The following is a 27,533-nucleotide window of genomic DNA, read 5'->3' on the forward strand; positions in this document are numbered from 1 at the left end:
GCCTTTAGATTTAACCTCCAGTTTCTCTATAATAGGATAGAGAACGAGTTTAAATGGCGCCATGAGGAAATAGACAAATCAGATCGTTGGGTATCCTGTAAGACCACTGGTCTGGCGTCTTCAAAAAAAGTCAACTACAAGGGGAAAAAATACGGGCAGGGCAGGGTAGGATTGGAAGGACTATTTTTGACTAAAAGAGACTAAAGACACATAACTAAATGCAAGCATGGGCCTTGGTTGAGTCATGTTTTTAAAAACACAGCTATAAAACTTGGGACAGGGTAGGGAAATCTGAGTGTGGACTGGGCTTTGGATATAAGGGAATTATTGTCAGTTTTCTTGGGTGTGTTAATTTTATTGTGGCGATGTAGGAGAATGTCCTCATTTTTAGGAGGTGTATGCAAACTATTTAGGGGTGAGATGTCGACATCTGTGACTCATTTTCAACCGGCCCAGAAAAAAATGTCTGAGCGTGAGCGTGATGGTTGTGAGTAGATGGATGGAACAGATACGGCAACATGTTAACCCATGTTCAGCCTGGGTGTTCACTGTCTATTCTCTCCACCTCGTACCTGTGCTTGCAGATGTTCATAATGAAGTTGAAAAACAGAACCAGAGTGAGGGAGGAGGTGATATTCCTCAAAACTTGGTTTGCATGGCCTCATTCTCGGGCTCTGCTGCTGCTGTAAGGGAGAGTGTGGGCTTTTGGTGCAGCTTAGACTGAAGTCAGTTCCGTCTGCCTCTGCCTTTCTAGAAGACTTGAACTTCGCACCCAGGTTTCTGTTCCAGTAAGCTCCTAGCCATCTGGCCCTGGACAGTTCTGCCTCATGTGCACTTTCTTCCCTTCTCACTGACAGCAGGAAGCAGTCAAGAGAAGGACCCTGTGATGGAAGTTACAAGCCCCGTTCAGCTCTGCTCTCACCTCCCCCGTCTTTTCAGCATTAGAGCTCTGTGGAGAACTGTGTATGAGGACCCCCACGGACCCCAAATGTATCAGTCCTCCTGTACTCTGACTGTGGTCTTCCTCTAGGTTTCTGCAGGAGTCCCTAAGAGGCTTTACTCTGTGGACCTTTGTGACAATCATAGCATCATTTTCTGAAAGTCAGAGGCTGTCCAGATTATCCACAACCGTCAAGGATGTGGTAGTGAAGCCAGGTATCTTGGAGCAGAAATGTATTTAGTGGAGAGAAGAGGGCCTGGTCTTTGGTGATCTCTGGAGAAGGAGGAATTACTGTGAACAGCAGTGGAAGCAGTGCTGAGGAGCTCGGAGCTGAATCCCTGGGTGAACGCGATCTGTGCCTAGGCTCTCTTTCCCCTTTGATGTGGATGTAACCTCAGCAGGTGCCTTTCCCTGCATATGTGACATGGCCAAACTGGGGTGCTGCACAGACCACAGAGCACTGATAGAAGCCCCTTGCTGCATTTCTAGATTTTCCCCTGTCCCACCAACCCACGGACTTTTCTTAGATCTTTAGGAAAGTCAGCTTTTGTCATTCAGCCTTGCATATCGTGGCGATTCCTCTTCTAGTACTAATAGGCAGACTTGCTGGTAAGACCAAAGCATCATAGCTCCCTGTTCCAAACAAAAGAACGAAGGCCTCATTGCAGCCACGCTGGTGTGGATGGGAGAATTTGGTGCCGTTTTGAGGGGGTTGTTTTAGCACAGGTGGACAGGGAACTTTATCTTCTAAATTGAAGCAAATGGGTCCCTAAATAATCCTGCCTTAAATTTGGCATGGACCACTTGGCTAATCCTGAATGTGGCATCTTCCCTTCTCCAAGTTTCACATCCTTTCCCTTCAGAGGTTGCAGCCTATTTTATCCCTGACTCAGAGCTGAGCTGGCTGACCAGGACAGTAGACACTTGGCACACTCATTAAGATCCAGTAGAGGGGCAGGAATCCAGATCAGCTCAGCACATCGGTAACTTGGCTTTCTAATCAAATTGGAATATTTTGTAGAGCCTCATTTTCTCCTAACAGGCGGGCTCTCCACCGGTGGACTGAAAGTGTCTGTGAGTCTGGTGAGTGGGCATAGCTTCTGGGTTGGGGGTGTGGGTCCTCCTCGGAGTCATCCTGGCTTTTTTGTTGTTCCCATTCAGAATGACGGCTTTCCTTATAAACTGTCTTCCTCCAAAGCTTTTTATATCAGTAACTTTCAACTCAAAAGGCATTTCTATTTGGTAATACTGAGGTGGGGTGCAGTGAGAACGAGTGAGTGGGAGTAGGTTATGCTTCTGGCCTAACACTAATTTATTTTCCCCAGCTGAGCTTCTCAGCTGTGCTAGGATGTAGGCAAACAGGAAGTAAGACCAGGACCTCACCCTCAAAGCCCACCAGGGAAGCTCAGACACCAGTGACCTCATCCCTCTCTAACTAGCCTGTGCTTAACCTTTCTCTGCTTCTTAATGGCCAGGTTTCTGTTACCCACCGAGCACTTCCGTGAGTCAAACCGTTGTCTGACCAGGGTCACCCACGTTAGGGGAAAAGCTTGTAAGGGAAAGGAATTGATGTTTACTGAGCACTTACTATGCCAGGCCCTGCGTGAGGTGCTTCACAGCTTCTTACTTCTTTCTCACAATAATCTTGTGAGGCAGGTACCGTGCCTGTCTCCATATGGTACATGAGGAAGCTGCAAGCTGATCACTCTGAGGCTCTGAGAGCCATGTGGCCCGTCCGTGGTGGGGACACACACACACACACACAGTTGTACTCTAGCTAATTTCCAGGAACTGCATCTAGTATAAGCACAGTGATGTGAGGGTTTTTAAATATGCTGTGTTTTATAAGGGAGGTAATCACCTCTCACTAGAATGTGGTCCACATGGTGGAGAAGCTTTGACACCTACTTCCTTCTCTCCTGACCCTTCCCTCCCTCTTCCATAACTCCCTGCCCACCCGCTGCCCACCCGCTGCCCACCCACTGCCCACATGCCAGGGGGCTCTTTGCAGTTCTTAGGGAGTTGACATGACCTTGGTTAATAAGATTTAATCACTCAGAACAGAGCCATGTGCTCAGATGTCGGATGTAAGCTGCGATTCTTTCTGACCTTAGAGGGAGGCAGAAAATGGGGCTTCGAGGAGCACCACAGCCCATTTCAGGGTTCAGGCCTCTCTGAAGGAGGTTTGAGCTGTTAGAGCAAAGCCCTCTGGTAATGAAGCCATTTGTCCTTGGAAACAGAATGAGCCCTTGTGAGATCAGAAACAATGGGTATGTTGAGTTTCAGACCTGGGGTGAATCGGAGCTCAGGAAGAGGCACATGTGATGAACTGGGACAGTTCAAGGGACACATTCTTCACAGGCAAGTCTCTGTTATCAACAAGTCCTCTCGGCAATAATGATACTTAGTCAACGGTCATTAACGCCTCTGTTTTGAATAAGTTCCCAAGTGAGTCAGTCCTCAACTCTTCTTGGAGCTTTTTTTTTCCTTCTTTGAGTTTTAATTTGTGTAGTTTATTTTGTCTAAAATCACCCTGTGAGAAATGAGTGAAAAATAAATTTGGGTAGCAAAGTTTTATTACTTATCATAGCATTGTGCCCTTTTATATGCTCCTTTACTTCTGAAGCAAATCCTCAGTCTTCTGTCTCTGCTGGTAATTTGATTCCTGGGCAGTAAAATTGGGCTGTTGCTACTCTCTACTGGTAAGCAGAAGCTTTTGATGCAAGTTTTTCAAAACTGAGCTCATCTAGTACCAAAACAGCAGGCAAGGAGTCCTGTAAACTTTTGAAAAGCATGACCAGTCCGTTGACACGGTTCACTGGCAGGCACTTCTTGGTCGGCCTGCATCCCTGTGCCGTTTAGCTGTTTCTGATAAGATACAGCGGAGCAGGAGCCCGTCCCCGGAGTGCGCAGCAGGGGCGGGAGCTCCGGCCGCAGGCTGCCCCTGGGTGGGTGCAGGAAGTGGCCTGGCCCCCTCTGTCGTGCTGCCTACAGATAAGGGTAGCCACAGACGCTTCTGGGAGCGTGGTGAGGGAGACCCTGAAACAAAGGCACCCGCACCGCCTCGAGGGGGGCGTGTTGGCCGGCGACCAGGATTTGCCGAGGCAGGGCTGTGTGCGCACAAGCAGCGGCAGGGCCGGGAAGGGGCGGCTGTGAGCGAGAGGCTGGCGTCGGGGCCGCCCTGTCGCAGGCAGGCAGGCGCGCTGGGCTGGGGTTTGGGGACCCGCCGGCGGGCGGGCGGGCGGCAGGGGCGGGGCCGGCGCCGGCGCCGCTAACCGCCCTCCTCCCTCTCTCCGTAGGTGAGGCTGCGGCCGCAGACTCGGACATGGCAGCATGACAGCCGCGGACCGCGCCGCCCGACGCCGGGACGAGGGAGCCCCCGAGCAGCGGCCGCCGCCTGCCCAGGCCGCCTGAGCCGCCTTCCCGCGCGCGCCCTCCCCACCGCCCGGCCGGCGCACTTCTGCTGTTAACCCCGCGGACTCCCGACTTCTTCCTTCCTGAACATCAATATGTGTCATGTCATTGTCACCTGTCGCTCGATGCTCTGGACCCTCCTGAGTATTGTGGTGGCTTTCGCCGAGCTCATTGCCTTCATGAGCGCAGACTGGCTGATTGGAAAAGCCAAGACCCGCGGCAGCTCCGAGCAAGGTGAGCAGGGCGGAGGCTACCCGGAGCCCTACCACCCCACGCTGGGCATCTACGCCCGCTGCATCCGGAACCCCGGGGTGCAGCACTTCCAGCGGGAGACGCTGTGCGGGCCCTACGCTGAGAACTTCGGCGAGATTGCCAGCGGCTTCTGGCAGGCCACTGCTATCTTCTTAGCCCTGGGCATCTTCATTCTCTGCACGGTGGCCCTGGTGTCCGTCTTCACAATGTGTGTGCAGAGCATCATGAAGAAGAGTATTTTCAACGTCTGCGGGCTGTTACAAGGAATTGCAGGTAAGCGGGCATGGAGAGGGAGGGACCTGAGAGCCACGTGCGTGTTCCTGCGTGCGTGCAGCACACCCACTGTTCACTGGTTCATGAGGAGGACTGTCTTCTGTCGGGTTCTAGGCAACAGCAATGTGCTGTCCTCCTTGCTCCCTTTCCCACTTTGACTCCTCGGAAGCAAAGTGTCCACTCTCACCTGCTCCTCTTCATTGCTTATTTCCTGGGGTTCTAAGTTGCTAGATTTTGTCTGAGTAACTACTCCTTTTTTGCTTTTCTCGTTAAATTAAAAACATGCTTTCCACGTCATGCAACCAGGGGGGAATTGCAGTGTGAGAGGCCCACCTGCAGCAGGCACCGTGTGCTGGGGCGGAGTGTGAGCGTGGGGCGTCCTTCACAGGCAGCGAGCCTGGTGCTGCCACCCACTCTTAGCCCTATCCCAGCCCCAGGATGATTTCAGCTCTGGGAGGGGAAGAAGCTGGCTGGGAGGGAATTAGTATCCACTGCTCTGTGTGTCATAATGTTCTGGTTTAAATTGTCTGTCTGCTAGAACCTGACAGAATGTTCTGTGCACTCAGATCAGAAATTACAAACTAACTCTTCCACTTTCTGGGAGTTTCTCGCTGATGAGCTTGTTAGAAATTGGTGGAAAGTACAGTGTGAGTTCTTTACAGGGATCTCAGACGGGAGGCTGTGAGCTCCAGGAAAACTTCCATGGCCACCACGTTTCCATAGATTGTCCCATGAGGTGTTGAAAAATGGATCTGGAACCAAGAGGGTATCAGTCTGTTCACGCTCAAGAGCTTGTTCTGGGCAGCAGAAGTAACCCACACACACACAGCAGAGTTTGAAGACATCTTTAGTAAGGAGAGGAATAGACTCTTGCTCTGATTTTCAGGAAAGAAAAACTTCACTATTGAAACAACCAGAACCAAGGCATGTATTAATCTGAACTCTAACAGGAGAAATAGCAATCCACCTACCACCCGCACTGAAGGGGACAGGTGACTCATCCTCAAGCTGTGTGCCCGGGGCTCCTGACAGTGAAGATAAACACTGAGCCTGGCATCCAGGCCTATAAGAAGCAGACAGACCCCAAATGAACTAGCTCTTGCCTGCCTTACAGCAAACTCTGAGCTTGGCAGGGCTGGCTTCTAAATAAACAGGTCAAACAAGAGGTTTTTTCCAAACTGCTGATAAGATAAGGCTTTTTCTTCTCAAATCTTAGGAGGCCCCATGCGTATGTGGTGGGGGTGGTGGGAATAGGCCCAGAGAAATGACAGAGGACCTGCTCCGTTTGTATGGGGGATATACTCAGATTTCAGGCCCCTCACCTTGTTATCTGCCAAAATCAGCCGTACTGTGTGGTGGCACAGGCACTCGCGGGGCTTGGGAGGCCAGGAACCTGATTTTCAGCTTTGCTTCTGCAGTTTCACTCAAGATAAATGCACCAATTCTCTGGATCCTTGGCATTCCTTTTCTGAAAGATAGGGAAAGTGGAAGACATGTTCTTATCTTAGATTTTTTTTTTTTGATCTTAGATTTTTTATTCTGTGAAGCTTATTGTTCCCCTTTTCATTTCTGAATCTGAAGTTCATCTCCTTCAGCTTGGCTTTCCAGCTCCCAGAAACACTCAGCTAGGTTTCCATACTGGTTCATCTTTTCCTTGTGAGAGAAATGCCCCTGCTTCACTCCCCTAGGCGCACAGTGCCTCCCGGGCAGGTGCACATATGCGAGCGTGTCTGAAAACTTGTTCTGGGCGGCAGAATTACACTCACGCCCAAAACACTGAAAAACGTTACCAAAGCTTAGGGAAAGTCAAAATAACCATGTCAATGAAGGGAAGCTAGCATGAAACATTTATTAATCTTTCGGAAGAGCCCTGGTTGACCAGAGAGGCATATTTCTGCTCAGTTTGCCCTGACTGTATTGTATTTGTTAATTTTGGATGACTTCCTGCCTTTATTATGAGTTTTATCAATATGTGTGGCATGCAGGTGAGACTCCTGCTTTGTCACCCCGAGGGATGCTTTTCGGCCTGAGAAACTTAGTGCTTTCTAGCAGTGTGCAGTAGGGTGGGACATCTTGGGCTGTATCACCACTGTCCGTCTTTTGCAGTCAATTTGCAGCAAATTACAGCTATCCTTTAGTCTCAAAGACTGTTCATGTGCAGTTTTTAATAAGGGGCTAGTCCAGTGAATTTAGTCTCTAAGAATGTGGATTAGTCCACCAAATCTTTTGGTGCTCTCATTTGCTATTTCACATAAATGGCAAGAGTGTTCATTCTGGCACAAAGACTAGTACATATTTTAGGTATTATTCATACACTCCAGTGACTTATTCTTGACTTTTCTCTTTCTCTGTATCAGGCCTCTGGGAAGAAGGGTTGGGGAGAAGGAAGTGGTAGCACGCCCATGACAGTGTTAGTCCTTTGGTCACCTGTCTCTTCCAAAAGTCTCGATTTGCTAAAAGAAATATTTCTCCCCAGCCCTTTCACGTCTGTTCCCCATGCATACATACAGCATCTTGAAAGTCTGAAATTACTCACAATTCCTGTATAGACATATTGTGCCTCTTGAAGGGTCACTGATCTAAGGCTAAGAACTGAAACTGTGGGAGAGCTGGGCTGAACGCTGGTCAGCCAACTCCCTTATGTTGGTGGGGGGTCAGGGCCACATCTGTAAGGGATGCTCAGTGGGCTGTTTCTCCCCTAATACAGGTCTATACCAGGCAGTTCAAGCCAACAGAAATGGCCCCTGTGGTCCTTGAATCTGTGGTGAGAGAATTGCCCCTTCCCCCACCTCCCAGTGTCTCAGGCAGCTGGCTTGCTTTCTGTCCTCTTGGCCGGTCTGTAAGAGCATCCGGTCAGCCTCAGCCAAGTACTTGCTGCAGCTGTGAGCATCAGTCTTTCTTCTCCCCACACTCCCCTCTCTCAATCCTGGATTTATTCGACACTGAAACAAAGGGTGAGAAAGGAGGCTGTTGGCAGAGCAACAAAAGGCTGTTTTAGAAGTACACTCAGATTGTGTCTGTTCTTACAACTTGCATTTTGACACTTTTGTAAAACGTAACTGGGTGAAAAATTACAAGATATTGTAAGCATATTTCTTTACTGCACCTAATCTTAAAGGCCACAGGCTTGCTTGTATAGCTGTCACTGTCCTGAGTATAACGTAAATCATCCAAATTTTAGCATTTTCATTTTAGAATCTGCTACCTCAGTGGAGATCTCAAAATCTAGGTTACTTACAAAAAATAAAAAGACAACTGTTGACTATTAAGCCAATCCAGGTAGCAGGGTTTGCCTTCAAGGCCGCACCTCATGGTGGGCACCCAGCTGACACTTCCTACATACTTGTGTGCAGGCACCCTAGCTGTTCAGTGCCCACCCTCGGCAGCAATTAGAGCTCAAGCCTCACCTGGCACCGGCTCAGCCCTGACCCCACCTTAAAGCGGCTGTGGAATGTTGACCCACGTCACCCCATCTCTAAGCCTCTGTTTCCTCACTTGGAAGATGGACATAGTAGTAGTACACACCTCAGGGTTGTTTTGAGGATCCAATTAGATAACATGTTGAGAAAGCCTTTTAAGCATAATACTTGGCACATAGTAAATGGTACGTGGTAGCTATGTGATGACTGTTAAAGCACTTTTGCTTTCTTGGCAGGTTTTAGTACATTTTTTTCATTTCCTAGAATTGCTGCATTCTAAGGAATAGGGGTGTCTTTTATGGTCTTGAGAATTGACCTTGTTCTGTTGAAATCAAACATGACTCTGTCGTACAGAGCCGTTCCCTGGCCCCTTAATAGTTGCCCTGTTTCAGCTGAAGAGCGCAGAGCAGTCCCGTGGCTCTGACATGCCTCTGGGTGTCCTCGGGTATTTTTTTTAAAAGCTGAAGATGGCAGCTGAATTGACAGGAAAACAAAGAACTTCTTCCTCTCACTCCTCTTCCCTTGACACACGCATTCTCCATTTCTTTCCTTTCTGAAGATGGCTTCTAGCGGCTGAGTCCTGATTGCGGGTGGCTTCTCAGGCTCCCCTCGCGGAATAAATCACAAGCTGATTGGTCTTCACTGGGTGAGGACTCGTCCAGGACTTGTCAGACCAGAAACACACATCAGTTCATATCCCTCTGGGTTTCATTAAAAAAGCTGGGGAGTCGGCCAGCAGGGTCGTTTTTGCCAGCTGCTTTCCTTAGGTTGTGACCTGGATGTGGTCCACAGTGAAAGCGTCAAACACAGAGATCCAGGTTTTCCATGACAGCATTGAGCAGTTTGGTTTGGGAAGTGCACGTAGGGCCCTCTTAGAAGTCCGTGGAATCCCCAGTGACTCGGGTTTGGGACAGAGCCATTCCCATGAGCTCAGGAGTTGGCTCGCTCGTGCTGGCTTGGGCTGTTCCACTGGGATTGCCATGGGGGTTGGAACCGCACACAAGCTGCCGGCCCGGCGGCCTGCCGTCTCCATCTCCGTCTCCCCTCGGGTGCTGTGTGCTGCGTCGGGTCTGGTTGGCTCTCACGCCCTCTAGTCGCTGTAGCCCGCTGTCTGTCTATACCCGTTTCAGCCAACAGGATGGCCTCGGCGAGCAGCTCCCCGAGTCTGGAGCGACCGTGGTGGGGCGGACCTCGCGCGCCGCTGGGCAGGGCTGGAGGCTGTGCTCATGGTCTTCGCTCTCTGCAGGGGGAGCTCAGGGCCCGCTGCGCAGTGACTGAGCGGGAAGGACAATATGAAAAAAGAAGGGAAAGGAGTAAAAGGAGAGGAATCAGAGGGAAGACCAGCGGAAGGTTTTGTCTTTGCCGCTCGTAGACGTGCTTTGCGGTCGGTGGGCACGCGTGTGGAAGTACCCATTGGTGTATGAGACGCGGCGATCATTGTCGGAGGCTTGGCATTCTCGGTGCTATGTTTCACAGGGTGAAGGATAATCTTAGTATCAAGATAACCGCAGCCCAGCCTGCTCGCAGCATCCATTTTGACTTATCTCATATCCTGTCTATTCACTCCCAGCCAAAAAGACTAGATCAGTCCCTGGAGAGGAGAGAACTGAGGACAGGGCTTGGGAAGCACACACAGGGAGAGGGTATGAGTTTCCTGCCTCTCGCAGAGATCTGGCCCCATAATTTTACACCTGAAATACTCAGCTGATTTCCTCTTCATAAAGTAGTGTGACCTGCGTTGCTCAGCTTCAAAGAAAAGGCATGAGGGAAGTAGAGGAAGCATCCCCCACTCCTCCTTAGAACCAGACACTGGCAGCTTCTGGCTGTCAGAAGGAGGCACTTGATTTCTGGCTCTCCAGACAGGTAATGCCTCCAGCAGAAGTTAGGTCTGAATCAATATGAGTACCACTGATGATGATGACACATTTACTAATTCATCAACCTTGAGGAATCCCTTGGTAAAAACTAAAGAATGCAGAAATGTTACAAGGCAGGACAGAATTAAATTTCAGTGCAAGGAGCTTTTATTGGATGCCCACTAAGTGCCAAAACCTGTAGACACAGGTCTACAGTTCCTTGAGTTTCTGCTCCCAAGCCATGTTAGAGAGTCTTTGTTTCATAAGGTATACCCTAGAAAAGCAAAAAACAAAACAAAACAAAAAGAAAAAGAAACCATCATATATAAAGGAACAAAGAATTCAACTGTATCGTTAGATGCAAACTGCCTAAGAGCAAATAGACCAAGCAGGCATTAATTTGAGCAAATCTAGGGACGGAGCTCTCTTTAAAGAATCAGTTGGAAAATCTAGAAGAAAATTGCAAACTCTCTTAAAATTCAGATATAATATGCAATTGATACACAAATAAATAGTGGATTGCTATGGTAACCACTTATTGTATACATAAATATGAAGCCACAGATGATGTATGTTCAAATTTCGTTAACAAATAATTGCTTAAGTATGGCTCTGAACATTTTCACAAGCGGTTCAGCTACTCTGTTTTAAGAACTTAGTACAAGGGAGGTACTCTGCTAAGCTGTGACGTCACTCTAGGTGTCATCAGCATTTCCCGGGAAGAACTGTGCTGTAGCCCAGGCAGCCATGTCTGCATTCACTTGTATCTAGTCTTGCCAGTAGCTTTATTAAATGGCCCGCCGTTTCTTTTTCTAAAAGATAGCCCTCAGTACAGGTGAAAGGTAAAATACGCATATTGAGAAAATGAAGCCAACATTAAAAACTTCAAACCGAAATACTCAGTGGCTCTATGTTCAGAATTTGGAAGCAGCCTCAGGGCCCTTGTGTTGAAAAGATAGCACCGGCTTGGTTGTAGGAATTATTTAACATTATCTGGACCCCAGAACTTTAGTTGGCAAGAAATTTACTGTCCTGAAAATTTCAGAGCTCAATCACTAAGTTTTTAAAGAGTCTTTTTTTTATTCTGCTATACACTGCATTTTATTTATTTTGGTAGCTTATTCTGAATTGTCAGTGTATTTTGGTCATAGTCAAATAGGAGCTCTTTCTAATCCTACATGTTGGATGAATAATTTATCAAGAAATATTTCATAAATTTCTTCCATTTGCATAGGAACAGTTTAGCAAACAGCTTCTCACGTGGAATGCAAAGTAAAACTTTACCACTAACTCCTGGGAAGGAATAATCTGGCTAAAGTAGTTTGTTGGGATGCATTTTAACAGGTAAGAGTTAAGGCTTTGGAAGCTGCCAGGGAAGTAATTTGCATATAAACGTGAATCATGGCTGAGAAAGGCTTAGGAAGGCTTCAGTGTGGGAGAAACTGCAACTTTCTTACAGATTGCTTCTCCACATATTCTAGGGGCATCCAGCAGCTCTTAATTGATGGTCATCAATATTGAGTAACTGTAACAGAAGCATCCTCTGGGGGCCTTGGTTGTGAGGTCTCTTTATGACAACTATGCTGATTGTCTTCCAAAGAATTCTCTTTATTGCTTTGTCATCCGTTCTCTACCCCCCCCCCCCGCAAGAGTAGTTTTCTTGTCACTTATAATTCCATGGAAGTGTTTTTAGTAGAACACAAGTACCCTACTAGACTCCTCCAGGGAGACGGTATAAGCATTAATTCAGGCTTTAAAAAAAAATGACACCTAATCCTTCACTTTTCCTCTCTTTCCCCTCAGAAAGTCTTGTTGGTTAAAAGCCTCTACTGTTATAGATCATGTACTATAATGACATGCAGATATAATCTGCTCTGCAGACACTGTGGTCATCAGCTGAAAACACTTTTCATGACCAGTGAACTGACCTCCCATTTCTGATCTGGCCTTCGAAGCAGAGTTACAAAACGTCAAAGGTGAGCCCAGTCTGGCTTGTCCATAAACCCTTGAAACTTGAAAATGAGGTGCAGTGAAAACAGGTTTAGATTCTGAATTCCAAAGAGAGAACTCAGAATCTCTTTACTTTTTACCCTATTACTTGCACAATAAACAGCCTTCTTAGATAGGTGTCCCCATCCTAACACAGGCACTGTTCAGACACACACACACATACACACCCACCCACACACCCACACACCCAGCAGCCTTTCACTCACTAGTTACTGCCCTTGAACAATCACTGGTCCACTCTGCTAAGGTTTTGTCAACAAAAAACACAACATGAGAATTGTGAGTTCAGTTTTATTTGGGACAAAATGAGGACTCTAGCCCAGGAGACAGTGTCCCACGTAGCTCTGAGTAACTACTCTGAAGAAGTAGGTGGGGAGGTCAGTGTATGTGTGATTTTGGTGGAGGTGGTACAGGCAATCGAGCACACATTTTTGCAGAAGGTTGCTGCTAGTCACAAGGAGCAGATGTGTACGTTAATGATTTTAGTGCTTTTCCAGATATGGGAAGATGAAAGAATTTGGGCTCATAAAATCTTCTGAAAATAGATAACTATCTGAGGGCCTGTTCTGCCGGTTTTTCGCAGAGCAGAGTGCCTCATTCCTGATCTCCACCCTGAATTCCTTTCAGAGTGTGTTGATGATCGGTGACTGCAGTGGCTAGTGACTTCATCCTTGTAGAGGCAGATGGCAAGTGCCAATCTTTAGCTGGCAGTTTCCACTAGTCCTCAGCAAAAATGAGAAAGATAAGATTTCATAGTGCTTAATGTATTCAGTTGAAAGAAATGTCCTTTATTTTCAGATTACATCCTTTACCTTTTTGTGTTAAAATACCCTTTATTTTATGAAATGATAATGAGGGGAGATAATGGTTATTTTTAGTGTCCTTCTATTAGCAAAAGAAAAAATACGGACCTATCAGGTATTTTTCTGGCTATTGTGCTAGTGTCTGAAGTCCAGAAGCGTGGGAACCACTCTGCTAGAATATGAGCAAGGGTGTCTGGATTGTGACTTTTTCAGTTTTCTCTCTCGTGTTCAGAACGAGGCCTGCTGCATGCACACTAGATGCTCAGTGTTGCTCACTGACGGAAACAGTCTGTGCTGTGCTCACGGATCCATGCTAGAAACTGTTTCTTCCTAGACACGAGGAAAGAGTAAAGGATTTAGCAAATGCTGCTAAATTCTGGCATGTACTCTGCCCTCCCAAACAGAGCATAATTCATGGAGTCATCATTAATGGGGCTTAACAGTTATCTGAAGAACCAATAAGAATTATTTCAAAACTAGGAATCACTAAAACCAAATTCTGTTTGGGCTTTAAAGAATAAATTTTCATTGAAAAATTGAAAAACCTTAGTGGCCAAAGTGATTTCAAAGAGAGATTAACCAAAGGTGGCAATTCGTGGGCAGAACTCCTTGATTCATGCTGTAACAAATAATTTATATTACTCTTATCTATAAATACTGATTAAATACTCCTCTGACTCTGAATGGTTAACCAACATTTTGGTACTGAGGAGGGCGGCCTGTCCTGGCATTTGGAGGTCAAGCAGGCTGGAATACCATTGCTAATTAGCTTGGAGGCTTGGGAGGCAAGGACCAGAACTCTTCTTAGGTGGAAGAGCCCTGGGGGCCACCATCCTGGTGTCTGCAGTTGTTATAACTAAGATTTCATGAGAGCCCGATGCCTTAGATTGAGAGCAGCATCCCCTGAACGTAGACATCAAGACAGGCAGATCTCTCGTTAACACAGGATTGACTAAAACCTACAGCGTACCTACTGCCTTCTGGCCATGGTGCAAGAAGTCAGGGTTAGGAGGAGTCAAGACAAAGATCCTCAGCTCTATGAATTAAGAAATGCTAGTTGTAGGAGGAGAGATGGTTAAACCTTGGCCTGGCCTGCTGGAGGAAGGATGTAATTTGGGGGCTGTCTGAGAATGCTCTCGGTGCTCGATTTTGTCTAATTGGCTACAGATGTCTCTCCTGGCAAGTTCATGGGATACAGTTTTTTTTTTTTTTGTGGCTCATTCTATGGATGGCATTAGTATTGTAGGTGGATGTGCAATTTCAGATGGTTCCCAAGCACACAGACCCTCAGAACAAAGACTGGAATGTGAGCAGCTTATACGGCTTACACTTTCTCCTTGTGGTCTGATGGGTTTTGTGCTTTATTTGCACTTATATGCTCACACAGATCCTGCAGAAGAGGACATCATAATGAACCTCACATTGTTTTGACCTGTTCATAGGTTTTCCTTCTATAAGTTTCTTTGGCCAATGGCAGCCATTTCCAGGTGACACTCAGATTGTAATGTAAGAGACAGGGTGGATGGAACCTCTTTACCCTGTCCTTGTCTTGCAGTAGGGGTAGCAAATCCACCGGCCTGAGAATAGGTGAGCTTTTGTTTTGGGGCAGCCTTCCCCGCCCCATCCTCCCCTTGCAGCACTCCTGTGGGTTTTCCACTTGATAATTGTTCATCGTCTGCTCTATAACCTTGCATAGGGTAAGCAAGCCAGCTTTTGAGTACATATTGGTCTCCCCTCTTCAGGTGGACAAACGCTTTTGTTTTGGAAGCTAGTCTTTGGTTTGCAGTAAAGCAGCAGTCCAGGGCAGGGGCTCTGGAGTGGACTGTGGAACCAGTACTGCCTGGACTGGAGTCCCAGCTCCACCACTGATTAGCTGTGGAACCTTACTTGATCCCCCTGTGCCTCATCTGTCAAGGATAATATTACTGGTACCAGCCTCATAAGATTGTCACAAAGACTAAATGAGTTACATTAAAGTGCTTAGCCAGTGCCTGGCACACTGCAGTGCTCAGTAAGCATTCACGGCTGCCGCTGTCATTAGAACAGTTACCATTATGATATAAAAGGTTCTCATCACCTGCTCAAACTTCCAGCTTTAGTTAAAGGATTAGTTGTGAATGTATAAAATCAGGGGAGGGTATTTATAGTTTAAACTCCATGTCATCTTTACTTGAAATCTACCATTTTTTACCTTAGAAGATCTTTCTAAGAGGTTCTTCCAAAGATGAAAAGACTCAAAAGGAAAGGAGAATCAGAAATGACATGTGAAGTAGGTCAACAACACAGTATGTGTAGAGGACTGCGTCACAGGCACTTAGTGTGTTTTGGGGATGGAGATGGAGACATAGAAGCCAAGGAAAAGGACATACTCCTTATTGCTGGCAAGTTTACAATCAAATAGGAGTTCATCTGAGCCAAAAATGCATACTTCAAGCATCTAAAAGAACTTGGAACCAGTGTTTTATTGTTGGACAAATGCATAGACTGTAACAAATGTCACAGTAAGACTTTTTATTATCATTGTTCTGGATAATTTTCCAGATAGTTGGTTAATCATTTATTTGTAATTTTTATTTACACTTTTTACCCATGAAATTCTGTTCTCTCTCTTCTTGCTTAAAACAGTGTATGTGGCCTAGTTTAGCTTTGTCTTGGTGAGAATGATCACTGCAGAGTGTCTCCAAAGTCCCTGCCCATGAGATGCATACAGGTTCATACTATGATCTTTGGGAAGAGAAGAGCTTGATAGTAGATTCGTTGGATGGGGAACTGGATGTGGTCTAATGTAGTACCTTCCTCAAAGCACAGTGTTAATACCTGACAGTTTGCCTTGGAGTATTTATTGGAAAAGAGAAACTGTCCCTATCTAACAGCAGTTGATGACTTACAACTAGCTACTAGGGACTGCCAAAATGACTTCCAACTGTCAGTATGGAAGATGACTTGGGGAAAACTACAAATTTAGATAGAAAAGAGCATAGGGCAGGCATAGGGTTGCTGTGTATCACCCTGACATCAGCTGTTCTGCCACCTGAGGGCCCCAGACTTAGAATTAAATAACTACACAGGTTATTCCTCTCAGAAGGGGAGACTCCGCCCAGTCCCTGCCCAACCCGAGGCTGGTCTGGGACACCGCCCACAGGGCTGCTGACTGGAGAGCGAATTTCCTGGGCAGTAGCGGTCCTCCACTCCCGCCTCAGTGCTGGCACTTTCTGTTGGTCTTTCCAGTCTCCAGGCTCATATTGCTTCTAGACACCATCCTTAACTCTTCTGCAAACGGCCATGTCCTCCTCCTTCCTCATTCCCCCACTACCCCTGTGCCACCCGTCAGGTTTCTGAACTTCCCCAGGTTCATCCCTGCACTGCTGCTCCCGCCCAGCGGCCATCCTGGGCGGTCCCCACCATCAGCGTCAGCGCAGCTTGTCTTTTCAGATGTCCTTGCCGCAGCCAAGGTAGTTGGAAACAGTTTCAGAGTTTTGAGGCTAAATGACCTCTAGATTATGGAAAACTTACTACATTCAATTGACTTACCACTTTTTTTCTACGTGGTCTCCCAACAAACATCTATTTTCTGTAGTCAGAAAGGAGGTTTTCAGTGTTTGCAGTCAGTCCCGTGGTTTGGTCCTTGTGTGTTTCATTAGTAAGTGTGGCTGGTGTGCTCTTGGCCAGGATGGCCAGCCCCTGGGAGTCACGTTATGGAATGAAGCTTTTCTTCCGACCATTTAAAAACTTGGCAAGAACTTAAAATGGCTTCATTTTAAAATATAACAATCTACATCACAGCACTCTATCTTTTCATCCATGCAACAAATATTTACTGAGCACCCATTACATGTCAGACATTACTCTAGGCAGCTGGGAGGAAGTGCACTAAGTTGTCTGTCCCCATGGGGTTTACATTCAAGCTGCTCGAGACAGACGATCAGACACATAAGTAAATTATACGTTAAAAAGTGATGGGTCCTATGGAAGGAAAAAACAAGGTGTAGCCAAGGGTAAGGAGGGTTGGGATAAAGGGGGAAACTGCAGTATTAAGCGGGGTGGTCAGGGTAGGATTCAGTGAGAAGAGAGAGAGGAGTCGGCCACGTGGGCAGTCAGGGGAAAGAGCTCTTCTGACAGCAGGAATAGTCAGAACGAAGGCCGGTGGGCTTTGCCAGCAGAGCAGTGTGGGTTCTCAGGGACAGAGAAGAGACAAAGATGATTCTAAGGTTTTTAACCGGAACAGATCTAAGAACTGAATTCCTATTTCTGAGATGAGATGTGAGGGGCAAAGACCAGGTTTGGAAGTGGGAAGTGGGAATCAAGAGTTAGGTTTGTACCTAAGTTTCAAGTACCTTGTTAGACATCCCAGAGGAGTTCAAGTAGGATGAACTGGATCTGCAAATCTGGAGTTGAGAGTTGGAGGTGAAAATTCAGGAGATGTCAGCCAGCAGGTAGCATTTAAAGCTGTAGGACCAAGTGTGATCAATAAGGAGCATGGAGAGGAGGACAGAGGCCTGAGGCCGGGGCCCCCCGGTGTTTGGAGACCTGGCAGGCGAGGAAGAGCAGCAAAGGATACTGAGATGGGAAAGCCCACAAGGCTTCCCACCTGGAGGCAGAACACTGACAGACGATCTAAATTCATGCGAGGCCTGTCCTGTCTCCTTAGTTTGCTTTTAAGCTAGTATTGTCATTACTTTCTGAACTGCTGCTGGAAGCTGTCACCCCCTGTAGGCCTGGAATGCTTTCTGAGCTGTGTCCCAGAACGGGGATGGGATACAGGAAGCCCGTCACTCCCTCGTCTGACTTGCCGCGCTTCTTGCTAGAGAGACAGGTGCCGGGGCGGGGGTGTGGGGCAGGGGTAGCCTCCTGGCCCTGTGCTAGAGTGAACCGAGCTAAGTCCACATCCCAAACCTCTGAGGCACAGAGATAAACATCATCAGGTGATTTTTTTTTTTCCCCAGACCACTGTTGAATGGGAAATGGATGTTTGATAGTTAGATGGTTTCCTGCTAGGTTCCTAAGTGAGTCAGTGGCTCTTTTAAAGCCAGAAATATGTTGAACTCTTGATCTTTGTTGCCCAAGGTTAACACTGACACACCCATCAGAGGGTTCTGGTAAGTGATAAGAGTGTGATGTGTATCAAGAAGAAAGCTTTTCTGCCCTCAAGGAGCTCAAAGTCCTGCTAGGGACCTACTGTAGCCTCAGGGCTGAGAATAATGCCTGCCACTTAGTAGGTAACTTATTCAACAACTGTTTACTAAGTACACTGAAGCAACATATGATAAAAAGCTGAGGGATGTGCACAGGCAAGTGGAAACACACAGAATAACATTCTGGCAGGAAGTGGTGACCAGTGTCACACAGAGGTGACAATGAGATGAAAGGGGTTATTTCCAGTTAGATGAGTGCCCACGGGGTCAGCATGAGGAAGACCCGGGTTCAGGGAGCGGTTATACTGCAGTGTGACCAGATTCCCCGAGTAGCACTGGCCCGAGTGTTTAAAGCCTGTGACACCCTTCACTGTCGCCTTCTCCATCCCTGCAGGGCCGGCCACTCGTGACTGCCTGGCACCAGGACAGGCACACAGTCTGGACACGCCTTAGGATGACCTAGTTGGAGCCCAGATTTATCACACAATACTAAGCCTGCCATCCACTGTCTGCTTGAAATCACTGTCCAGAGAGATGAGGAGGTCCCACAGCCCGGGAGTGAGCTTGTTACGACCTAGTGGGGGCTGAGTGTGGCCCTCACTGGGGGCTTCCCCACAGGCTGCCGGTAGCCGTAATAGAGGGCCGTCTCTGCTTCCTGTCCTTAAGAAAATTTCTTTTGCAAACTGAGGTCTAGTCAGTCTTTACTATTTAGTGAGGAAGCAGGAGTGTGATGTCCACAGACTCACTTGTTGCTCTGTCCAGCAGAAGCCAGCCTCTAGTTCTCACACTCCTCAGGCCAGGGAAAAGGGCCGCCTTCTGTCCAAACGGGGTGACCCACAAAAATCAAGAAACCTGGCATCCATTCCCTTGGCCAGAAGGTAGTGAAAGTGTGTGGTGATGGTGTGACAGATTTGGAGGGGGGTGGCGCTAAAGCAGCAGGAAGACTGTGAGATGCCATGGAGCCCCCGCCTTCACCAGCTGAAGAGTAGGGGTTCAGGCTTGGCTCCCCCATTCCTAGCATCCCACACTCTTAAAGCTTAAGGTGGTCATCTTCAGACCAAGTAAAATATCATGTATTATTTCAGCAACTCCTAGTCTTTCCACAACTGGGGGCTTGGCAGGATCACAGTGTTTTTCCCCCACCTAAGGGATTTGATTCAAACTTACATTTGATAACGTATTTGATTTCAGTGCAGTAGCACGAAAATTACCTAAGACATATAATTTTGTGGCTGGTCTAATCACAGCCAGTGCTGACTGCTGATCAGGAAGATTATGACTTGACTTTCCTGGGGTGTTTCGTTCATTTATTTGTTAGCACCTTTGTTTGAGGCACTGGAAACTCAGCGATGAGATGCAGCCCCTACCCTCTCCCTTTCGGAACCCATGGAGTCTAATTACTGGAGTTAAACCCAAACCAAATGTTTAAGTTGCCCGTATAGACTCAGAATTCCTGTGTAGCAGGATGGAAATGCTGAGTTAGTCTGAAAGCTCCTTCCAGGTAAGGGGAAGCACTACTAAAATAGCAAAGGGACAGGATGATGTGGCTCGGTGATGGCTGGCGCCCAAGGGTCATGAGAGCACCAGCACCCTGTGGAGGGCCTCAGTGCAGTTGTCAAGGCTCTGCCTCCAGCCTGGGGTGGCAGCCGTGGGGTAGTTCCAAGCGACAACCCTTCAGTTTCCTTTCATTAAATTTTTTTCTTCCCCAGCTAAGGTTGAGTCATACCCCAGGTGACCCCTTGGTGAGCGTATGCTGGCATCTTCTAGTCCTCTTGGTATAACGAACTGTGGGGATTGTTAACGAGAGAGAAGACAGGGTGAGGAGATACAAGGGTGGGGCTGAGGGTGCAGCTCCGGGGTAGAGCATGTGCATAGCACCTCCGTTAAAATAAACAAACCTAATTACCTACCCTCCACCCGTCCCCCCCAAAAAAGATACAAGGGTGAGATATCTTTTAAGGTTGGAGAAAATGGTACCTACTTGGATGTCATCGTATCAAGTCGAGCCACCCCAGAGGAAGAGGGATAGCAAGCAGGAGGTAGGTGGTTGAAGTGGAAGACCAAGGAGGTGGCACTTGCAGACCTCGGAAAGCCGTCTGGAAGGAGGCACTGCAGGGGAGAGGAATATGACAGGAGCAGAGAGGGCAAGGGTGGGAAGCAGGGAGCCAGAACACGTGGGCCTTTGAGTGCCCGGAGGGAAAAAGCCCATAAAGGCTTCCCAGTCTCAATTTTACTAGGAAGCGAAAAGAATCTGTGGGACGATGGCTGTGACTAAGGAACACTTGTTGGGCCCCAGGAGCAGCGCAGAATCAGGACCTTGGGAGGTGAGGACCATGTGTAGCCACCTCCCTCACTAAACTTTCTGGAATTCCTCTGATAGAAGAGCCTTTTTCTAACTAACCACCCAGAAAGACTACAAACGTCTGTTCTGGTTTTGCTCACCTGAAGGCCATCTGCTCGCTCAGCCAGACAGAGGTCCTGCATGTTCATGGCAACCACGCTAAGGGCAGCTCTGGTGAGTGTTGGGAGGAGGCCCACCAGCCAGGGCGAGGGAGACAGAGGCAACTTCCTTCCCGACCCACTGCTGCTCTGAGATTCAGGAAAGGCTCCCCTGTGTGTGCAGGGACGGCTGCCTGGGCTGGGAGCATGTGGTCCTTCTCTTACCCTCCCATGTGGACTCCCGGTGGGCTTATAAATAATCAAGCTGAGGCTTCTGCTACTCTTAAGCATGGCACCCTTTTATGACAACTCTCCCTACTGTCTTTATGCACAATTGATGGGCCAGTAGCAGCCACAAGATTTTAAGACAGCCTGAAGCACTTTAGGAACCTTATCTGAGCTCTGAGCAAATGGAAAAGGTGAAAAGTACTGGAGTTGAAGGTTCCTGACTGTGCTGTGAAAAGGGGTCCGATGCTATTAAAATAAGGATTACATTATTTTTTTTTAAATTGCCAGCTTCCAGAAGGATCTGAGACAGATCCTATGCATCCTATGAGCCAGAGTCTTCTGCCCCTAGTCCCTATCATCCTAAAACACATTAATTTTACTTATTGGACTTGTTTAAGCCACAGAATACAAATGATATGAGCAATTAATATTTAATTGGAGCCACAATTCAAATATAACCACTCTGGTCTTTTAAAGGGAAGAGCAGCCAATACTCCCTCACCCACAGGCTGCATGCAGAGTGTGCCTCTGAATCCTTATGGAAGTCCCAGCGATGGTGCCTCACTGTTCCCCACCGGTAACTGAGGACCTGAGGGAGGAAACTGTCAGGGTTCCATGTGCCTTGGGTGAGGTTTCCTAGGAGACAAGATGGGGATTAATCAGAGGCCTTAATTAGAAATACAGAAGAATTAGCTCAGAAGGGTACTGAGTTGTAGCCTGGCCTCTCCCCCATTATTACACCTTTCAAAATATAATGCCCCAAAATAAGCTGAGCTGTTTATTCGTAACTGGTGAACTTTACACTGCTGGTGCTGAGGTGCGGGAGGGGTCTGCCGAAGGCTTTATTAGCCTGTTGTCTAGCATTAGTTTATGTTCCAGCCTTCTTGTTAGGGGTACAGAAAGAACTCTTTACAGACTTTAATACTTACAACCACCTTATGAGTTAGAGATCAGCCCATTTTATAGGTGAGGAATTATACTTCGGTTAACAGACTTTCCTAAGGCCACCCAGCTCATACATGGCAGAGCTGGGATTCAGACCTCTTGTCTTAACTCCAAACTTTGACCAATCTCTCAGTCTGGGCCGTGGCCCATTATCCTGCTGGTTTGTATCCCAGCCTAAGACTGTAGGGGCTTTTCTGCTGTGTGACGTCTAGCCTCTGAATTGACTCGACATCCAGCCCAGGACCGTGCATACTCCAGAGTACCAACACTTTCTCTCTGGCCTGCCTCGTCCCCGGGGGTTGTGCTCCAAGCTCCCAGTCATTTCTGAGAAAACTGTTTTTTCCTGCCATGTGGAATAAAGCCATCCTCTTCCTGCAGCATTCTTTCACCAAGAAAGCTTGGTTAGGGACGATTTGGGATCTGGACTTCCTTAGAAGCAGCTGCTCCCGTGTGACTGGTAGCCAGGGTCAGGGGGAGGCAGGCATCACCCTCAGGCGTCTGCAAGCACAGAACAAGCACCTGAAAGTGACTTCACCTTCCATTTTATGCCTCACACTTGCCTTGCTTTATTCCTGGCCCTGGAGTAGCTCCTAACCCACCAGGGCTGGCAGGAAAAATAACCATTTATTTATGTAATAAATCACGTAGCAGTAAAGCTGTAAGGAACAGAAAAATGGACCTTTGGTGTGACAGGGTGATGGGATCAGCAGAATGGAAACAGAGCTTAGTAGTGTCTACTCAAGGGTGAGTTTACTTAAAAGCAATCAGACAAAAAATTCTTATGACGTTTGCAGGTGGTTTCTAAATGTATATGTAAATATAGAAATCTCTGTCCTAGGTATGCAGTTGGTTGTTGGTGAATGCCAGCAAACACGCCTCCTGGGCTTATCTTTAAAGCATCTGGTCCCTGGGATTTAACCACGGTTCTACGTGAACTCCCTGAGACCAGGTGTTGGCAAACCTTTTCTGCCAAAGGCCAGATAGTAAATCATGTAGATTTTGCAGGCCATACGGTCTGTAGCAACTACTCACTGCACGGGGCCAGCCCAGAAGAGCTATATAGGCCGTCCGTAAACGAATGGGTGGAGCTGTGCTCTAGGAAAACTTCATTTACAAGAACAAAGCCCCACTTGACCTGGGGGCCTTAGTTTGCCAACCTCTGCCTTAAACCAAAAGGGAAATGCTCACTGCAGCAAGAGCCCTGCGGGAAGGAACAGCAACAAAGAGAAATTATTAGTGGGTCATATGCTAACATGATCAAAAGAGGCTAAAAATGTTTCTAATACAGTGGTTTTCTTGAGCAGGCCACCTTAGTTGCATAAAACAGCCCCTAACACTTGGTATTGCAGAACGGCTGCCGGAGCCCAGAGCGGGCAGCCAAGGAACAGTTACACAGACCTGCGCACTTACTCACCGGACAGCGTAGAGCCCTGAGGGTTTCAGCTGTGTTTTTCTTCTGCCCCGCAGGCCTGTTCCTCATCCTCGGTTTGATACTCTACCCTGCTGGCTGGGGCTGCCAGAAGGCCATAGGCTACTGTGGACACTATGCATCGGCCTACAAACCCGGAGACTGCTCCCTGGGCTGGGCCTTCTACACCGCCATCGGGGGCACGGTCCTCACCTTCATCTGTGCCGTCTTCTCCGCCCAGGCAGAAATCGCAACCTCCAGCGACAAAGTACAGGAGGAAATAGAAGAGGGGAAAAACCTTATCTGCCTCCTTTAGTTTGGAAGAGACATTAATGCCATTTTCTCGCTCGTGTAACCTTGTGAAACAAACAGTTCACTTCTGGTTTTGTCATTTGAGTCAAATGAAGAACTAGCCTTTACCTACCAGAGCCACACTCCACAGCCCAGAGCCTTGACAGGACCAGGGACAGGCAACATCAGCTAAGCAGTGACTGCACATGAAGGCCACAGTGCCAGCTGTGAGAGATGGAACATGACAGTAATACAGAAGCCCTGACCTGCAGTTAAGTTCTGTCAGACTCCATCTCCCCCGAGGCTCTATGAAGGATGACGAGCTAAACCGTCAAAGCAGCAGTTTCTCTGGTAACAAGAGACTGTTAGCCAGATTAGCAGGCTGTTTAGAGATGTGTTTCTGCCACTAGGTTTCATGCCTGTGAGCACCTCTGCCTCAGAGTGAGGCCTGGGGATGGTGTTTTTATTTCCTCTTAGTTCTTTCAAACTGTCTCACTCAGAGACTACAACAAAGACTGCACACTTACTGGAGAGAGGATGTGTGCTCAGAGGCATAGCAAGATGTCTCTTGCTTAGCTGACCCAAGGGGTCAGCAGGGACAGTGTAGAATCCTGTTGTGGAACTGATTCTAGGCTAAATTCCAGAGTAAGTGGATCAACTGAACTGTCACTCCAAGATTTTAGATGTTTTAAGTAAAGAAAGAAGGACCTGTCCGATCATGAGAATGAAAGTACAAAATCCTGCTAATGAAGACAAATTCATTCCATTTCCCAGCAGCCAGGCTAGCACCAGTACTGGCCCAGTCTTCTCTAGAGAGCACGTTTCTTTCTGTTCTAGGGGCAGGACTGCGCTTTGACTGCCGAAGGGAACCTCACTTAGTTTCCTCATTCCAAGGACGAGGTCTCCAAGCCGGCTGTGGCTCATTCAGATGTTGACCGGGAGAGTTTGCAAGACTCTCAGCACTTGTGGGAAACCTTTTCCCACCGTGCGGTAACCACACTGTGGTTGGCTGTGTCCCCACTGCCAGCAGCTTGGCATTCTGTGCTGAAAAAAGGAGCTAGTCATGGGAGTTCAGTGTTTCTAGTTACTGGTATTGATCCTGAAAGCAGACTGAAATAACATTAAATTGCTCTTACTGGGGAGTTACATCAAAGGCTTCATTCCCAGGAAAGCACAAAGTAGAAAATTAATGTAAAAATGAGAGCCAGACCAAGCTCATAGCACCTGCATACACCTGTTTACAAAAATAGAACACCACTATTAAAAAGGATTCAGGGGCTCTTAATCTAGTTTCTGTAAATTACCAACATAATTGATTCAGGAAAATGGTATTAGCCATCACTTCAAATTTACTTTGGAATGATCACCATCACTTCAAATTTACTTTGGAATGATCAAAGTGACCAGAAAGAACTTAGTCTGGTATTACCCTGAGCTTCAAAACTGCAGAATGACATAAAGACATTTCTTTGCAATTTAAGCAAGTGGAGTGGACCTGCCAGATTTCTGGAAGGATTACAAGTATAGGTCTCTTTGGGCTTATGAATCTGGTTACTCGAGGGCTTGCTTTGTTTTGAAAATTTAATGAATAATGACACACCTTGTTTGGGCAAGGTATTGTGTGTTAAATGCCACCTGATTCAGATTTTACAGCCCTGCCTTGGATGAATCACCTTAAAGCTGTGTGAGTCTAAACCATGCCTTGCTACGGAACAACTAATTGCTTTATATACAGATGGAACGGAACAACTAAGTTTTATTCCATTGAAGCCTTTGGCCTATAGCAGAAACCATTTTATCTCACACGTTAAGAGCTAAAGGGTAGGAGAGGTGGGGCTGTGGAACCAGATCTAATGAGCTCACCCTTCTTAGACCGAAGTTCAGAATAAGCAAAGTGTAAATCTGTGACTTTTTTTTTTTTTTTGAAAAGAGGAGTAAATACGTACCCTCAGCAGCCTGCGGTAAGGGCTCAGGAAACAACCACCCTGTCTCTGACGCCACACAGAAACTTGTTACGGCAGCCGCTGGACAGGACTCCTGGCCTTGACTGTGTGTCTGTATGCTCTAACCAAGGCCTGATACCACCACTGTAACTACTTCTTAACCCTTGGCAATAATTTTCATTTAAAAAAAAAAAGCAGTTCCCTTTATCAGGCAAATAATCTTGATTAAAAACTCACTATTTTTCTAAAATTTATCATCAGAAGATTCACTCTTTTTCTTCTTTGACGATAGACAACCCATTTTCTAACACTAATTTTACAATCTCACACTCCTCACAGACAAGTCATAAGCCCAGGGGATCCTCTAAGCATGTCCATCATCTTTACTGCCTGCTGTTTTTGCATTTTAGCTAAGGGGTTGGTGTATCCCTAGATCACACTGATAACAAAAGTCATAAGTGAAAATGTGGCCTCTTGGCCAGAAGAAAGTCACTTAATGGTGTTTATTTAATTAGCCTAATGCTATAGAAGAAAAAAAAAGTACATGCACACATATAAAATCCCAAACCACAAAAAAACTACTTAAACACTGATTGATTAGGCAGAGCAGAGATGGAATTTCTCTAGCAGAGAGAGTGAAAGGTAATGTTGGGCCTTTTAAACCTGTAGTCCATTTAGCAAGGCTTCAGTTGGGATAAGTGGAATATGCAAAATCATGCTAGTCTAGACGAAAACTGCACGGCTGTCTAAAACCACTGAATGTGAGGAATGTGTTAGAAAGAAATAGATTAAAAACAGACTGATTGGTGACCCATACCTATTATTCTAATAAATTTCTATCAGTCATGTAATTGCCTCAGTCTAAAAATCTAATATACCTGGACCATTTACTACTACCCGAAAAGTCTTATTTATTTTTGCCTGCATTTGTGCTTAAAAGTTTTGCAGTGGGGCTGGGCTTCTCAATGAACTCCAAGAAAGTGTTTGCCTTGGATTCTGTGGATTCTTTAAACCTGTGTGCTAATTCAACAATGTTACATTAATTGCTTAAGGGTTTCTGTATAGTTGTCAAACATCTGTGGTGTAATGATCTTTGTTAAACATGTATTCTGTAAAGTGCCATAGTCCTTTTTTTATGTGTAGCATATTTAAAAATATATATGTATATTATACATACACAAGTCTGTGTGAAAGATGTGCAATAACAAAGGTGTATGTATGTTTTGTTTTTTTGGAAACTGGACAGGAGTCAGAACAGAGGCTGTTTTCTGTTTTGGCAAAGGAGAGTTAAACATTTTGCCTTCATGGCCTAGTCATTAACCCATAACAGTTTTAATGCTACACAAATCTATGTGAAGAGAAGACTGGTATGAAATCATTTTTTCCTGGGTCTAAATTAAAATAATCACTAGACTGATGTGAAGGTTAAGCCAGCAAGGCAGGCCCAGTTAATGCTAGTCTTTCATGTGAAATGTGAAGCTGCCACGTTGCCTTTTCTGTTAGTGTGATAACTAGTAGCTGGTACATAATCACTAAGGAGCTATTTCTTAACTTGCTTTGATAGACCACGTTAATGCTAGACCACTACTTAAGGGCTAATCTCACACCTTCTTAGCCGTAAGAGTCTGGCTTAGAACAGACCTCTCTGTGCAATAACATGTGGCCACTGGAAATCCCTGGCCTGCATTTGTATTTGGGCAGCAGTGACTCCCAAGGGCCAAAAGAGTTAAAGGCATGACTGGGATTTCTTCTGAGACTGTGGTGAAACTCCTTCCAAGGCTGGGGGGTCACAGGTGCTTTGGAGGAACTCAGCACCACTTGATATTCAACAGCCACTTGAGCCAAATATAGAATTGTATTTACCACTGATGGACTCAATTTGAGCCTTCAAATTTGTGGTTATCCTGTTATATTGTAAACTAATACATTGTTTGTCTAGCATTGATTAGGTTCCCGTGCATATGTATTTTCACAACATGCTTCCCTCCCCAGATACGAATTAAACCAGATTTTACAAACTCATTCTGATTCTTTCAAGTCTCAGTATGTTGGTTTCAATATGATGTGTATACTTAGATATTTTCTTGATCAACCAGCCAAATTTTACTTTAAATGCTAACTTATATGTAATATTGATGATAGGAAAAAAAATATTCAGGTATTTTAACTATACCATTCAC

At 46.5% G+C, this 27,533-nt stretch overlaps 1 protein-coding gene across 5 annotated transcripts in view; it reads left to right on the forward strand.

The window, feature by feature from the left end:
* Positions 1-27,375, forward strand: part of LHFPL2 (LHFPL tetraspan subfamily member 2) — a 153,723-nt gene extending 126,348 nt beyond the window's left edge. For 3 of the 5 annotated variants that reach the window (XM_072958465.1, XM_072958468.1, XM_072958466.1), the window contains 2 exons: positions 4,240-4,879; positions 23,179-27,375. In XM_072958465.1, coding sequence (XP_072814566.1) covers positions 4,450-4,879; positions 23,179-23,435 — 687 coding nt within the window. In that variant the 5' untranslated portion in view covers positions 4,240-4,449 and the 3' untranslated portion in view covers positions 23,436-27,375. Of the gene's footprint in view, positions 1-1,880; positions 2,024-3,860; positions 3,968-4,239; positions 4,880-23,178 lie in introns of those variants that run through there. The other 2 variants (XM_006197599.4, XM_072958467.1) reach the window with 2 other exon arrangements.
* Positions 27,376-27,533: the final 158 nt, after the last annotated feature.

Source organism: Vicugna pacos, chromosome 3 (assembly GCF_048564905.1).
Source record: "Vicugna pacos chromosome 3, VicPac4, whole genome shotgun sequence".
In the NCBI taxonomy this organism is placed as follows: Eukaryota; Metazoa; Chordata; class Mammalia; order Artiodactyla; family Camelidae; genus Vicugna; species Vicugna pacos.